The sequence below is a fragment of the Cajanus cajan genome, chromosome 11, assembly GCF_000230855.2.
Source record: "Cajanus cajan strain Asha chromosome 11, NIPB_CcT2T_4, whole genome shotgun sequence".
NCBI classification, from domain to species: domain Eukaryota; kingdom Viridiplantae; phylum Streptophyta; class Magnoliopsida; order Fabales; family Fabaceae; genus Cajanus; species Cajanus cajan.
The window spans coordinates 38549071-38563529 of record NC_138527.1 but is presented as its reverse complement, the minus strand read 5'-3'; the positions used below and the strand labels follow the sequence as shown (position 1 = coordinate 38563529).

At 34.6% G+C, this 14459-nt stretch overlaps 1 protein-coding gene and 1 pseudogene across 2 annotated transcripts; both read left to right on the top strand.

The window, feature by feature from the left end:
* The first annotated feature begins 4921 nt into the window (after window positions 1-4921).
* On the top strand, window positions 4922-7482 carry LOC109800493 (putative polyol transporter 3 pseudogene; annotated as a pseudogene). The gene is made up of 2 exons (XR_014430855.1): window positions 4922-5638; window positions 6092-7482. The product of XR_014430855.1 is annotated as a putative polyol transporter 3 pseudogene (transcript).
* A 1661-nt stretch (window positions 7483-9143) lies between these two features.
* U1-70K (U1 small nuclear ribonucleoprotein-70K) lies at window positions 9144-14179 on the top strand. The gene is made up of 10 exons (XM_020360707.3): window positions 9144-9397; window positions 9550-9664; window positions 9754-9833; window positions 10589-10664; window positions 10751-10815; window positions 10901-10963; window positions 12308-12389; window positions 12461-12623; window positions 12836-12895; window positions 13108-14179. Exons 1-10 carry the CDS (start codon window positions 9290-9292, stop codon window positions 13742-13744), a joined length of 1449 nt encoding a protein of 482 aa, XP_020216296.1. The 5' UTR covers window positions 9144-9289; the 3' UTR covers window positions 13745-14179.
* The last annotated feature ends 280 nt before the right edge of the window (window positions 14180-14459 follow it).

Below are 14459 nucleotides of genomic sequence, written 5' to 3'. Positions count from 1 at the left end.
GGTTTTGCACTTATGAATCAATCTCAGGAGGATCCGTATTTATGGGAAATGATCATGCTTTGGAAATTGCTGGAGTTGGTACTATCAAATTAAAAATGTATGATGGTACTGTTCGTACAATTCAAGGGGTACGACATGTGAAGGGCTTGAAAAAGAATCTATTGTCCATTGGGCAACTAGATGATCTCAAGTGCAAGATCCACGTTGAAGGTGGAATCTTAAAGGTAGTTAAAGGCAATTTGGTGGTGATGAAAGCTGAGAAGATCACATCAAATCTATACTTGCTTTTGGGAGAAACGTTGCAAGAAGCAGATGCATCAGTTGCAGCAATAAGTCAAGAAGAGGCAACGATGATGTGGCATCGTAGACTAGGACATATGTCAGAGCGAGGCCTGAAAATTCTTGCGGAACGTAATCTCTTGTCAGGGCTTAAAATGGTAACCTTACCATTTTGTGAGCACTGTGTGACAAGCAAGCAACATAGATTACAATTTGCCAAAGTAACTACAAGGAGCAAACACATACTTGACTTGATCCATTCTGATGTTTGGGAATCACCAGAAATTTCCATGGGAGGAGCAAAATATTTTGTATCATTTATTGATGATTATTCCCGGAGATTGTGGGTGTACCCAATCAAGAAGAAGTCAGATGTGTTCCCAGTATTCAAGGAATTTAAAGCACAAGTGGAACTTGATACTGGAAAAAGGATTAAGTGCTTGAGGACAGATAATGGAGGAGAATATATAGATGGTGATTTTCTGGCATTCTGCAAGCAAGAGGGTATTAAAAGGCAATTTACAGTTGCTCATACACCTCAGCAGAATGGGGTAGCAGAGCGGATGAATCGAACTCTTCTAGAAAGGACAAGAGCTATGTTGAGAACTGCAGGATTAGCCAAGTCTTTCTGGGCAGAAGCAGTCAAAACTGCTTGTTATTTGATCAATCGCTCACCATCAACAGCAATTGGTTTAAAGACACCAATGGAGATGTGGAGTGGAAAACCATCTAATTATTCTTCATTACATGTGTTTGGATGTCCTGTGTACGTGATGTACAACTCCCAAGAAAGAACAAAGCTGGACCCAAAATCCAGGAAATGTATATTCTTGGGTTATGCTGACAATGTTAAGGGGTATCGCTTGTGGGATCCCACTGCCCGCAAGGTTGTTGTTAGCAGGGATGTAGTCTTTGCAGAAACTGAACTGCAAAAGGAGCAGGAGAATGACAGCACTATCAAAGACACTAGTATAGTGGAGATAGGAGGAAAGTCTAAAAAGGATGACACCTCTGAAACAGAACAAGAGCATGAGGAACAAGAACCAGATGAAGCCAATGATGAAGAAGTTCAACAAATAAGACGTGAGAGAAGGAGACCATCTTGGCATTCAGACTATGTTATGGCAAGTCATGATGCGTACTGTCTCTTAACTGAAGAAGGAGAACCATCAACCTTTCAAGAGGCGTTGAGGAGTTCTGATGTTTCTCAGTGGATGGCAGCAATGCATGAAGAAATGGAGGCCTTACATAGAAATAAAACATGGGAACTTGTTGATCTTCCAAAAGGTCGAAAAGCCATTGGTTGCAAATGGGTCTATAAGATCAAACGTGATGGCAATGATCAAGTGGAGAGATATCGTGCAAGATTGGTGGTTAAGGGATATGCTCAGAAAGCGGGCATTGATTTTAACGAGATATTCTCGCCAGTTGTCCGATTAACCACAATCAGAGTTGTTTTGGCTATGTGTGCTGCATTTAATTTACATCTTGAGCAACTTGATGTAAAGACTGCTTTTCTTCATGGGGAACTCCAAGAAGAAATATATATGCTCCAACCAGAAGGCTTTAAAGAACAAGGAAAAGAAAACTTGGTTTGTAGGTTGACCAAATCTCTGTACGGTTTAAAGCAGGCGCCAAGGTGTTGGTATAAGAGATTTGATTCCTTCATTATTAGCCTTGGTTACAACAGACTGAGTTCAGACCATTGTACGTACTACAATAGGTTTGATGACAATGATTTCATCATCTTGCTGTTGTATGTGGATGACATGTTGGTGGTAGGCCCCAACAAAGATCAGATCCAAGAATTAAAGGCACAATTGGCTAGGGAGTTTGATATGAAGGACTTGGGACCAGCAAACAAGATTTTAGGGATGCAAATTCACCGAGATAAAAAGGATAGGAAGATTTGGCTTTCTCAGAGGAATTATTTATTGAAAGTCTTGCGGCGCTTCAACATGCAAGACTGTAAGCCAATTTCTACCCCACTTCCTGTCAATTACAAATTATCCTCAAGTATGAGTCCTAGCAATGAAGCAGAGAGGATGGAAATGTCTCGAGTGCCATATGCATCAGCGGTGGGAAGCCTTATGTATGCCATGATTTGTACGAGACCAGACATTGCACAAGCAGTGGGAGCGGTCAGTAGGTTTATGGCAGATCCTGGTAGAGAGCATTGGAGTATTGTAAAGAGGATCCTTAGATATATCAAAGGAACCTCAGATGTTGCATTATGTTTTGAAGGATCGGAGTTTGTTGTCAGAGGCTATGTTGATTCAGATTTTGCAGGAGATCTGGATAAACGAAAATCTACTACTGGTTATGTGTTTACACTTGCTGGAGGAGCAGTGAGCTGGTTGTCTAAGTTACAGACTGTTGTAGCTCTATCTACTACAGAAGCTGAATACATGGCAGCTACGCAAGCATGCAAGGAAGCAATTTGGATTCAAAGGTTACTGGAAGAACTCGGGCACAAGCAGGAGAAAATTACTGTGTATTGTGACAGTCAGAGTGCCTTGCACATTGCAAGGAATCCAGCCTTTCATTCCAGGACAAAGCACATAGGAATTCAATATCACTTTGTTCGTGAAGTAGTAGAAGAAGGAAAAGTGGATATGCAGAAGATCCATACAAAAGACAACATAGCAGACGTAATGACAAAACCTGTCAACACTGACAAGTTTACATGGTGTCAATCCTTATTTGGCCTATTGGAAACATAAGCAACATGAAGTATCAATAAAGAAGAAATGGTGTGAAGATATGATTAACTTAATCATAATCTTCAAGTGGGAGAAATGTTAGACAGCTGTGGCGGCCAGCACCGAAAACGCTTTCGGTGATTTTTGATTTTTAAATCAAAAGCGGGTCCCACATGATAATAAAATAATATTAAAAGTTTAGGAGAAATTACGAAAATGCCATTGGGACTTTCCTATAAATAGGGAAGCTGAAAACCATAATTTTCATCCCAAAATCTTCTTCTCTTATCTCTTCCTCTCTTATACACCTTGAGATCTGTTCTCGGTAGTAGTAGTCTCCTAATAGAAAGGAGTAAGTTATAGAGAGAGAAGTGTTGTAATTTCCTCCCTTTCAGTAAATAATATTTTTTACTGTGGTTATTTTCTCCCTTGTCTCTTTTTACTCATCTCTTGTTTTAGCTGTGAGTAACTATTAAGCCTACTCTGGTCCTAACAGATATTACAAGCAACATAGGAACACAAATACGATAAAATTTACAGTACATATTTTACGATACATAATCTAATTTCAGACTTTGATTCTTCATCTAAGTATTTTCATTTCAGCTCCTTTGACGGTGCAGATGAAGATGAGTCCTAAACATAATAATTTAAGAATGAGTTAAAATAAAAATGGTATAATTTTTTTTTTATATATTATAAAGGTATATATGATTTAACTTTCTCTTTTCGTAACGGATTTTTTTTACTAATATAAGGTAATATTCATTCAATCTAAAAGACAAATATCAAATAAAGATAACATAATATATATTAGAAGTATGAGTTAATTGGTATAATTTAAGGACCCTAATTTAAAATAATTTAAAGCATATACATGCTATGGAATGAAATAAATTCACTCATATTTAAAATAAACTCTTTTAAATTACTCAAATCAATTTGATCTTCTTTATATATATAAACTTACACTAATTTATTTTGTTTAATTTATTATTGGTCTCACCAGTAATTATTGAGTTAGTATCTTAACAAATTAATCATCATTCCAAATTTTATAATATTGAGCGAAACATTATTAAGGTTTTTATTGGTAAAGATTAAAAAATATTTTTTTTCAATATATAAATTAGAATTTTTTTTTTATACATTAATGTTTTTAGAAATTATTATTTTGATGAGAGTGCTTTTAGTTGATATTCTTCAATGAGAGTATTTTTATGATTTTTTTTCTCAACCTCTCTTATCTTTTAATTTATTTTTTTGTTTTAGTTTTATAATGAATTTCAATATTTTAAAAAAATATCAATAATTAAAAATACCTTTGTATTATAATATAAGTTGTTTATTATAAATTTAAAATATAATTTATATATTAAAAAATATTTATTTATAATGAAATTTAATTATAATATAATTTATATATTTAAAATTATTTATTTATTATTAAATTATAACCATATAGTTTTTCCTATTGACTCCTTGATGCTCATGTTGTTACCCAAAAATAATTATAATAATATAAAACAAACATTTATTTTATGTAATACACTAACTAAAATACTAGTATAATTAAAATTTAAAACACGCAGTTTTAACTCATAATATATACAATCAAATCAAACATACATTAAGTTGTTATTATACATGAACTATATAATAAAATTTATATATTGAGAAATATCATTTTGTTAAAAAAATAATTATATATAAATAAATATTTATCTTGTGTATTTATAAAGACAAAAATATTAGTTACTTAAATATTTAAATAAATTCATACAACATTTTAATTTTTTTAATAAAAAAATTGTTAAAAAAGTAAATTATTGTAGTAATTTATTACATCTTTGATCATTTTTTTAATACATGCAAGTTACATAGGTAATAATATGAACACAACCTATTTGTCTAGGAGTTATTGAATTCATTATATGTTAACATTTGTAATAGGAGTTTTTTTTTGGATTAATTAGAATGATTGATAATGATGATGAATAAACTAACAATATTTAATTTCTTATGATCAAACTCGGTTGGTGTTAAAAGGTTGATGGTTCCTGGTGAGTAGCTATGAAGCAGAGGCTAATTGGGGATAAAGATTTAGATGGATAATTATATCAAATAACATTGACATTGAATCCTTATCCTAAATAACTAATACTTAACCAACAAACACAACAAGTGTTAGCAAACAGAATAACGGATAGCAAAATGTTTCACCCTCAATTGTTAATTATTCATCATTCAACTCAACATCTTGTACACCGATACATCAAAAATAGAGTATTTGTCCATGACCTGCATCCAACCTATGCGTTTATTTCCTAACCTTAATTAGCAGGGAGCAACCATATTGATGACTCCAACACGTAATATCATAGCCTTGAGATTCCTTACATAAACCTCGCCACTTTCTCTTGAAAATTCAATCCTAACTTTTGTATCCATTATTTCTTTAGGTGATCGTTGAGGATACTAAACATCTTTGAAAAACTCTCCAGAATAATATTTACTAAGAAGTGAGAATAAAGGAATACATTTATTATTTATTACTCATTAAAGGAAGAGAAGTTCATCCATACATCATGAAGCAGCTACATATGCTATGGCATGTGCGATAATCACTTCCATGATATCCATTATATTTGGATATGGTATATTAATTCAATTCCCTTTCACTCATTTCATTTGTTCTACTTTTTCTTTTGTCATTCTCCTATATTTTTCCAATTTTATTCATTTTGTTATCTGTGCAACTCTTGGTATTATGGGCATGCACACATATGTTTCCCTCAATGAGAACACTTAATTTTATCATTTCCTTTAATTTTGGCATATATAGCGGTAACAATGTTGACATTATTAGGCATTAGTGTAAAGACCTCATTGACACACATTTAGCTAACTAAGTGTTAACGATATTTCTACCTACTAGTATTTTTTGTTATCTATATTATCAAATACTTTATTTTTCCTTTTTCCACGTGTCACATAATTTGTAAAAGAAATTATAAAAAAACATAGTTAGTGATAGAATTTAGCATATATTATTTCATATCAATACATGTCATGCAAAAGAATTAATTATACATCAACTTGACTTTTAGATACCGGTGTCATGAGCGGAGCCTTGATATTCATAAAAGAGGAGCTTCAAATCAGCGACACACAACAAGAAGTTCTAGCAGGCATCTTAAATATTTGTGCATTGATAGGATCTTTAATTGCAGGAAGAATTGCTGATTACATTGGTCGACGCTATACAGTCACCTTAGCCTCTATCCTTTTCATGGTTGGGTCAGTTCTCATGGGATATGGTCCAAATTAAACAATCCTAATGGTTGGAAGGTGTGTTGCGGGTATTGGTGTGGGTTTTGCTCTTTTGATAGCACCTATTTATTCTGCAGAAATCTCCTCTGCTAAATCTCGAGGCTTCCTATCTTCCCTACCCGAACTTTTTATTGGTATTGGAATTTTACTTGGGTACGTGATAAACTTCTTCCTAGGAAAATTAAGTTTGAAGCTTGGATGGAGATTAATGCTTGGTATTGCAGCAGTCCCTTCACTTGCTTTGGCTTTTGGCATTTTGGCAATGCCAGAGTCTCCAAGGTGGTTGGTGATGCAAGGCCATTTAGAAAAGGCTAGGAATGTTTTATTACAAATTTCAGATACAGAACAAGAAGCTGAGTTTCGATTCCATGATATAAAAATTGCTATTGGGATTGATGAGAATGACGCTAAAGAAATGGTTAAATTCCCTGAAAAGAACAATGGTGGAGGGGTTTGGAAAGAGTTGATTATAAGGCCCACTTATGTTGTTCGTTGGATGTTGATTGCAGTTGTAGGGATTCACTTTTTTGAACATGCAACTGGAATAGAAGCTGTTATGTTGTATAGTCCAAGAATATTTAAGAAAGTTGGTGTTACTAGTAAGGATAAGCTCTTGTTGACAACCATTGGAGTGGGCGTTACAAAAGTCTTTTGCTTGATAATTGCTTCTTTTCTTTTGGACAAAGTTGGGAGAAGGCGCCTCTTACTTGTAAGCACCGGAGGAATGATTTGTAGTCTTGCAGTATTAGGATTCAGCTTGACCATGGTGGATACATACCATGAGGAGCTCTTATGGGCATTGGCCCTTAGCATAGTGGCCACTTACTTCTTTGTTGCATTTTTCAATATTGGGCTTGGACCTGTCACATGGGTGTATAGCTCAGAGATTTTTCCTTTAAAGTTGAGAGCACAAGGAGCAAGTATTGGAGTTGCAGTGAATAGACTCACAAATGCTACTATTTCCATGAGTTTTATTTCAATATATAAAACAATCACTATTGGTGGGACATTTATCATGTTTGCTTGTATATCTATATTAGCTTGGATGTTCTTCTACTTTTTCTTACCTGAAACAAAAGGTAGAGCCTTAGAAGAGATGGAGATGGTTTTCAGCAAAAACAATAGAAGTAATGTAACTACAGAAACTTATCAAAAGGAGAATGTGTAGTGCATGTTTTCTCTAGCTAATTTTGATGTAAACCAATCATCAAATTCACCATATATATATATATATATGAATCTTTAATTTGTTCCTTTTAATTATAAAAATGTCACTTTTCAAAAAATTTTCTATTGTGTTCATTCCATTGTGCGCCATTGAAATATAAGGCTTAAAAGTCAAACCACGTACTCTCTAAATAAGGACAGACATGAAGATGAATAAACGCACCCTTATTTTAATTAAATTATTAATATATATTTAAAAATATTATATTTTGCATCTCTTGATTTTATACATTGAATTCACTAATGATTATTTTGACATTTATATTTTATTCTTTATATATATATATATGAGAAGATTATGAATTATTATTTTTTTTTAAAAATTTGTTCTCACCAACTTAAAATCTTGAATTTGTCACTGACTCTAAGTATAATACAGTAATTGCTTCTGGCATACTTTGACAAGATCATGAAGGAAAAAATTCATTCCCATAGCCATTTCTCCCTATATTTTGTTTACAATTGACGCGACAAAATATTGACCATGGATACCTTTTAATAAAACTGAGCGAGAGATTCATTAAACTACAGGGTGTGTATAGTTCACTCTTAAACCATAAACAATTTTGATCCACAAAAACAGAAACGTGACCGAATAAAATTGTTAAACTTAAACAAGTGTGGGACCCATTTTAATAATCATTGCACACTTAAAAAGAAAAAAAAATGGGTACAGTCTTGTATATGGATACATGCCATATAACTTAAAAAAATTTTAAGCCACTCCAATAAAATTTAAACATTTGAGATATTTTAAAATTTTAAATATGAAAAAAACACAAACCTCTAACCTTTTATGATGCATCCAAGTCGTAAAAGAAGCAAAGAAAAACAAAAATCTTTATTTGATTACAAATTTTTTCTTCTTACTCTCAACCTTACATGTGTAAAGATAAATATTTTTTAATACACTTATTTAAAATAGAATAAAGATCTTCCACAAAAATCATTATATTTAAATAAATATTTAATCTAAATAATGTGATTAATAATATAATTACTATTATAATAATTAATACACTATTATTTATATTATATGTATATATATAATAAGTGATATGATTAGAAAATTTAAAAATAAATATAAAATGAAATGAAAAATTATTGTGATTCTATATCGAAAGTAGGCATGACAATGAGGTAAGACAAGACAAGTTTTATGTTCTCTGTCTCGTTTTTACAGATTTAAATCGTCCTCACTCTCGTTCTTAATACTTGTTAGAAGTAAAATCTAGATACTCATTTCTGTCTTTGAAGAATTTTGGATTTTTCTATTCCATCTCCTTTCTTAGACACTTTTGTTTCTAATAAATATGAAAAAAAAAACAAAATAAAATAATATAAAATTATACATATATATAAAGAAAGATTTTTAATTTTAATTTATATATAAAAATAATTTTTTAATTATATTATTAAACACATACATATTCCTTCTCAATTTTATCAATAAAAATTGGGACAGGTTTGGATAAATTCCCACATCTCGGATTAAATTGTGATGCATGAATGATATAAAAAAAAAAAAAGAATAATTAAAAAAGTAATCGAAACTCGTAAGATAAGTTAGCATCATAGCGATTTAACCTAAATATAATGAGTGATATAAATAGGGAATCTGGCGGTGGCAGTGAGGAAGTGAGAGGTAAGATCCCGCTAACGATTGTAGCAATCATCCATCTTCTTCATCGAAGGGGGCACAATTCGGATCTCGTCAATTTCTTCTTCTTTCTCACACTGATTTCCGCATGGCGGATTTCAACAACAACAACGATGCCTTCATGCGCAACCAAAACGCCGCCGTTCAGGCCCGCACCAAGGCCCAGAACCGTTCCAACGTCCTTCAGCTCAAACTGGTCCATTTTCAATTCCCTCATCCCTTCGCTTTCTCTTCCATTCCAATCACATCTAGTTTTTCCCCCCCCTTTCTGGATAGTAATTTAGGCTTTTCGAGAATAGCTAGGGTTTTGTGCGCACCGATTTACTTTTGTTATTATCGGCGATGCAGATTGGACAGAGTCACCCGACTGGTCTCACGGCAAACCTGTTGAAGCTCTTCGAGCCTCGGCCTCCGTTGGAGTACAAGCCACCGCCGGAGAAACGGAAATGTCCGCCGTTAACAGGTTTTTCAATGCCTCCGTTAGGTTTCGCATTTTGCGTTTGTTCTGTTATGTGCTCCGATTGATTCATGTGTTTTCTTTCTCTTTTCAAGGGATGGCGCAATTTGTGGGCAAGTTTGCCGAGCCTGGCGATCCAGAATATGCTCCACCTGTTCCAGAAACTGAAACTCCTGTAAAATTCAGCTCATATTTGTCGCTAATAGCTATGTTTTTTGTGTATTTGTTTTATTTGATTGATGCGAGTGTTTTCTGATTCTGTTGATTATATTGCAAAGCTTTGCTTCTACTCTGAAACCGAGTGAGAGATGGAGTGTGAAGTTTGAGCTTTCTTCTGAATGGCTTGGCGTCCGTGATTTGTCTATCTGATTCGCTGAAAGTTTGTTGAGATGAGAAGTAACTATGATGATTAGTTTGTATCAGATAAGAATATGGAATTGATATTGTCATATGTTAGAGTCCATAGTGTTTGATCCATTTGTTGCGAATGATGTACAGTTTAGGTTTTAGTTGCACGATGATTTTACAGACAAAATGTTTTTATTCCTTGCTTTCGTGATCTTTTTAGTGTGGTAAATTCCTGTCTTCTGTGGTCAGCCGTTGAAGTATCATTTGAGAAGTGCTAGCAACACACTTTCTAACACATTTCTTCCAGCACACTTTTATATTGATTAAAATATATATTGAAAACTACAAAATCATAAGTGGGGGTTATTAGATAAGGTGTGAGATCTGCACAATTTGGGGATTTCCAACAAATTTCAGTAGTAATAGAGGGTTTCTTAGAGTGTGTTGCTAGCATTTCTCATATCATTTTAGAGTAGCTGTTGCTTGGTTTTAGAAGTTGGTTCCCTTCTTCCTAACCCTGCCAAATGAAAAAAGTTTGAGTACAAGGGTTGTTATGGTTTTGATCCATTTTGATGAATGTAGGCACAAAAAAGAGCCAGAATACACAAGCTAAGACTAGAAAAGGGAGCTGCTAAGGCTGCAGAGGAGCTTGAGAAATGTGATGATTTTTATATTATTGTGCATTTGCTAATATTTCTCAATTTATGTTCTCTGGTTGCCATTCTTATATCTGATGCAATGCAGATGATCCACATAATGACCCAAATGCATCTGGAGATCCATATAAGACATTGTTTGTGGCTAAACTCGTAAGTTGTATTTCCAAATGTTGTATTAGTGGGGGCATTTTTGTAGCATATAGCTACATAACTTATTGGTGCTATCTTCTAACAGAGTTACGAGACCACTGAGAGCAGAATCAAAAGGGAGTTTGAGTCATATGGTCCAATCAAAAGGGTAGGTATTTTTGAATATCCCCAAGTGGGTTTGGTAAGAGTTTCATTCATATTATTAGGTTCTTAGTTTCTTGTATCTTCTGTTCAGAATTCTCAGATGCTATGATTTACCATACTTGTACATGCATATCTATGTATCATGAACCACACAATGCAAGCTATTTTTCATTAAAAAAAAATTGTACATGAATATCCATATTGATGTTCATCTTTGCTGTTAACCAGCTAATTACACTTCATACTATGATTATCTGGAGAATATGATTTTGTGCAATGTACTTTGGCAGTTCTAAATCAGTTGGTTATCATTACTAATTTGATTGTTGGACCGTATAGCTTGTCATGAAGTTAATCAATCTTGTAGTTTTTAATCTTGTTCTGTCCAAAGATTTTGATATACGTTGCACATCTTCCTGATTAAAATTTATCGTCAGTGACGGTGAGTGACCTTGCAATGGTAACAACTGCATTTAGTGCTGCTACCAATTTCCACATATTGGATCTTTTATGTATTGGTTTCTTTTATTAGCTTCCACTTAGTTCCTCTGTTAATTTTTGTGGAGTGAGAGATCTTCTGAGGGCTTGGACTCTCTAGGAATTATGTAGTGCTAGGTCTAGCATCTAAGAAATAAGAATACATTCTTGGTAAGGGTGTGGTCTGCTTATTCTGCAAATGGTAATTATTCTAAAATTTCAATCAATCTGGACTCAAGTTCAAGTGCTTCTATCTGCGGGTTAGCTGAATATTTAGTTGAGCAGAGCAGTGATGAACATCGTGCCTTTGGCCTTTGTTTTCAAGCAAGAAAAGGAGACTGACCCCTTATGTTCTTTTCTACACTGGGTAAAATACATTGGGAGTATTGCATTCTCTTCCTCTTGTGTTTAATTTCTTAGCTAGCATGTTTTTGATGTTGCTAAATTTCATTCTTGGTTCTAAAGGCTAGGATATCTATCAAAAACAAATCAGCAATTGAGAAGATGTCTTGGTATTTTCTATATTACCTATAGTTGTTTTTTTTTTTTTTTTTTAATTTTAAAAAAATATCCCTGGTAAGGGGAACTAGTCAACAACTGGTTAATTGGCCCCAAATACATCAGTTTTTCTGCAACTATTGCTGGTGGTGATGCATCTCACGATGGGAGCTTTGTGATTTAAAGGTGAGCACGGCTAATTAGGCATAGTGCCTTTCTGCCGTGCCATTTAAGAATATAGCATAGTCCTTTTTTATGGCAGTACTGTTATTCTGAAGTGAGGGAGTGTTGTTTATTATATTTTCTTTGCAGCTGGAGACCAGGATTTTCTATTCTGACTAAGCTTTCTTTTTTCAATTTTCTTATGATTTAGGTCCGATTAGTTGCTGACAAAGAGACAAATAAGCCCAGGGGTTATGCTTTCATTGAGTATCTGCATACAAGAGACATGAAAGGTTGACAGCGATTAATTAATTTGTTTATTATTACCATGTCTTTTAATTCACATGCTTGGTTCATTTTGCAGCTGCTTATAAACAAGCTGATGGTAGGAAAATTGATGGTAGAAGGGTGCTCGTGGATGTTGAGCGTGGGAGGACTGTTCCAAATTGGAGACCTCGCCGCCTAGGTGGTGGGCTTGGTACTACTAGAATTGGGGGTGATGAAGTTAATCAGCGACACTCTGGGAGGTGATTGGTCTAATTGCTATATTTTAATTTTCATTTACTGATGATCCTGTTATTTATCAAATAACTCTATTGACCTTTTATTGCTCATCACCCTAGATTGGCAATTAATCCCCTTAGTTGCTTTTGTTGAATGTCATTTGCATTGTAGATAACTTGTGTGCTTTGTTTGTTTTTCTGTTGAAGGGAAATTATGACTTGATTTCATTTTTCAGGGAGCAACAACAGCCTCGTTCTGAAGAACCAAGAGCGAGGGATGATCGACATGGTGATAGGTAAGAAATAAGATATGTTTCTGCTTCAATTTTGTCTGGTCTCATCAGCTCGATAGTTGGCCATATAAATAAAATTATTCTTTCATGCTAAGGAATTTTTTCTGTTTTCCTGCATTTACTTCTGACCGTATAATTGAGGACTTTGAAATAACGTTCTTTCATGTATTTTGCAAGTTATTTACTTTGACTACTGTTTGGCTGAGATAATTTAGGGACAGGGAAATGTCACGTGAAAGAGGTAGGGACAGAGATAAAGAACGAGAGCGATCACGTGAACATTCTCATGAAAGGGTCAGGGGTCGTGATCATAGAGAGGATAGGCACCACAGAGACCGAGAGAGGACTAGGGATAGAGACAGAGACAGGGAAAGAGATAGAGACCGGGGACGTGATCGGGATAGGGACCGTGGACGTGATCGAGATAGGGATCGTGGACGGGATCGTGAGCGAGAGAGGGACCGTGATCGGGACCGAGATTATGAAGTTGGGGACACTGATCGAGGACGCTCACGTGATAGGGAGACTGATTATGATCGTGTTGAATCTAAACATGAGAGGAACCAACATGAGGAAAGGAATCATGACTATGAGCCTGAGGATGATCGTGGTTGGTATAACCATGGACATAGGCATGCAGACCCTGATCATGACCCTGAGCAGTATGACCACTACAATCATGGAGATGACCGTGGTGACCATTACGGTCAGTATCCTGACCATGATCGTACAGAAGGTGACTACCATACTGGACGTGCAACATCCGAATCACGAGAAAAGGAAAGAAGTCATGATATGGACCGTGAATATAGACGCTCAGAGAGATCTCATTCCCGGGAGTATGAATACTAGAACATGAGCGTAGTATTTCTCAACTTTATTGGTAAGATTCATTATTTGGGATTTGGGTACGTTTACTTTTGAATCTTGCTATCCTTCCTTCCCTCCTTTTATTGTAGTTGTCGAATGGATTATAAGGCATGGTGTGATCATAGCACAATAATATGAACACCTTGGGTGCTGCCTTCCATATGGTCCACATTTGAAAGCTTGAATACTGCACATTTCGAGTCGTTGGCTGCTTTTTGTCAACGTGGACTTGGACATCTAGTATTGGTTTTTGTTTTGGTGTTTATGCTGTTTTCTTGACATTTTATGAAACATAATAGGTTTTTCTGGCTCATTTTTTATGGGAAACAATTGTGCGGGTTCCAAGATTTCTTTTGTCTGTTGATCTTTGCCTGGAGCTTTTGTTTTCAATGCAGAGCTTCCAGCATTATTTGTCCATTTTCTTATGGCTCTTTCTTATGTTGGATTCCTATTAATATGTTTATTTTTAAATTAGCGGGTTTTTTTAATTATGTTCAGTACTCCAAGGGTTATTTGAGGTTGATTGTTTGATACTCATCCATGAAACCTGTCCAGAAGCGATTCTTGGGGTTGATGGTGCCTAATAAAATTAGTTACTTTGATTTCACTTCTCGCAGTTTTTAAGATTTTTTTGCATTTTGATTTCACTTATTTTTTGTTTTGATGGGCTGCATATTGTTTGGAATGAAACAGTCCA

Bases quoted from the DNA above. Each gene is read 5' to 3' on its own strand.
- U1-70K (XM_020360707.3), top strand. From the start codon at position 9,290: ATGGCGGATTTCAACAACAACAACGATGCCTTCATGCGCAACCAAAAC. The intron at 9,834-10,588 runs GTAAAATTCAGC...TGATGAATGTAG, and splicing joins TTCCAGAAACTGAAACTCCT to GCACAAAAAAGAGCCAGAAT. The intron at 12,390-12,460 runs GTTGACAGCGAT...TTCATTTTGCAG, and splicing joins GCATACAAGAGACATGAAAG to CTGCTTATAAACAAGCTGAT.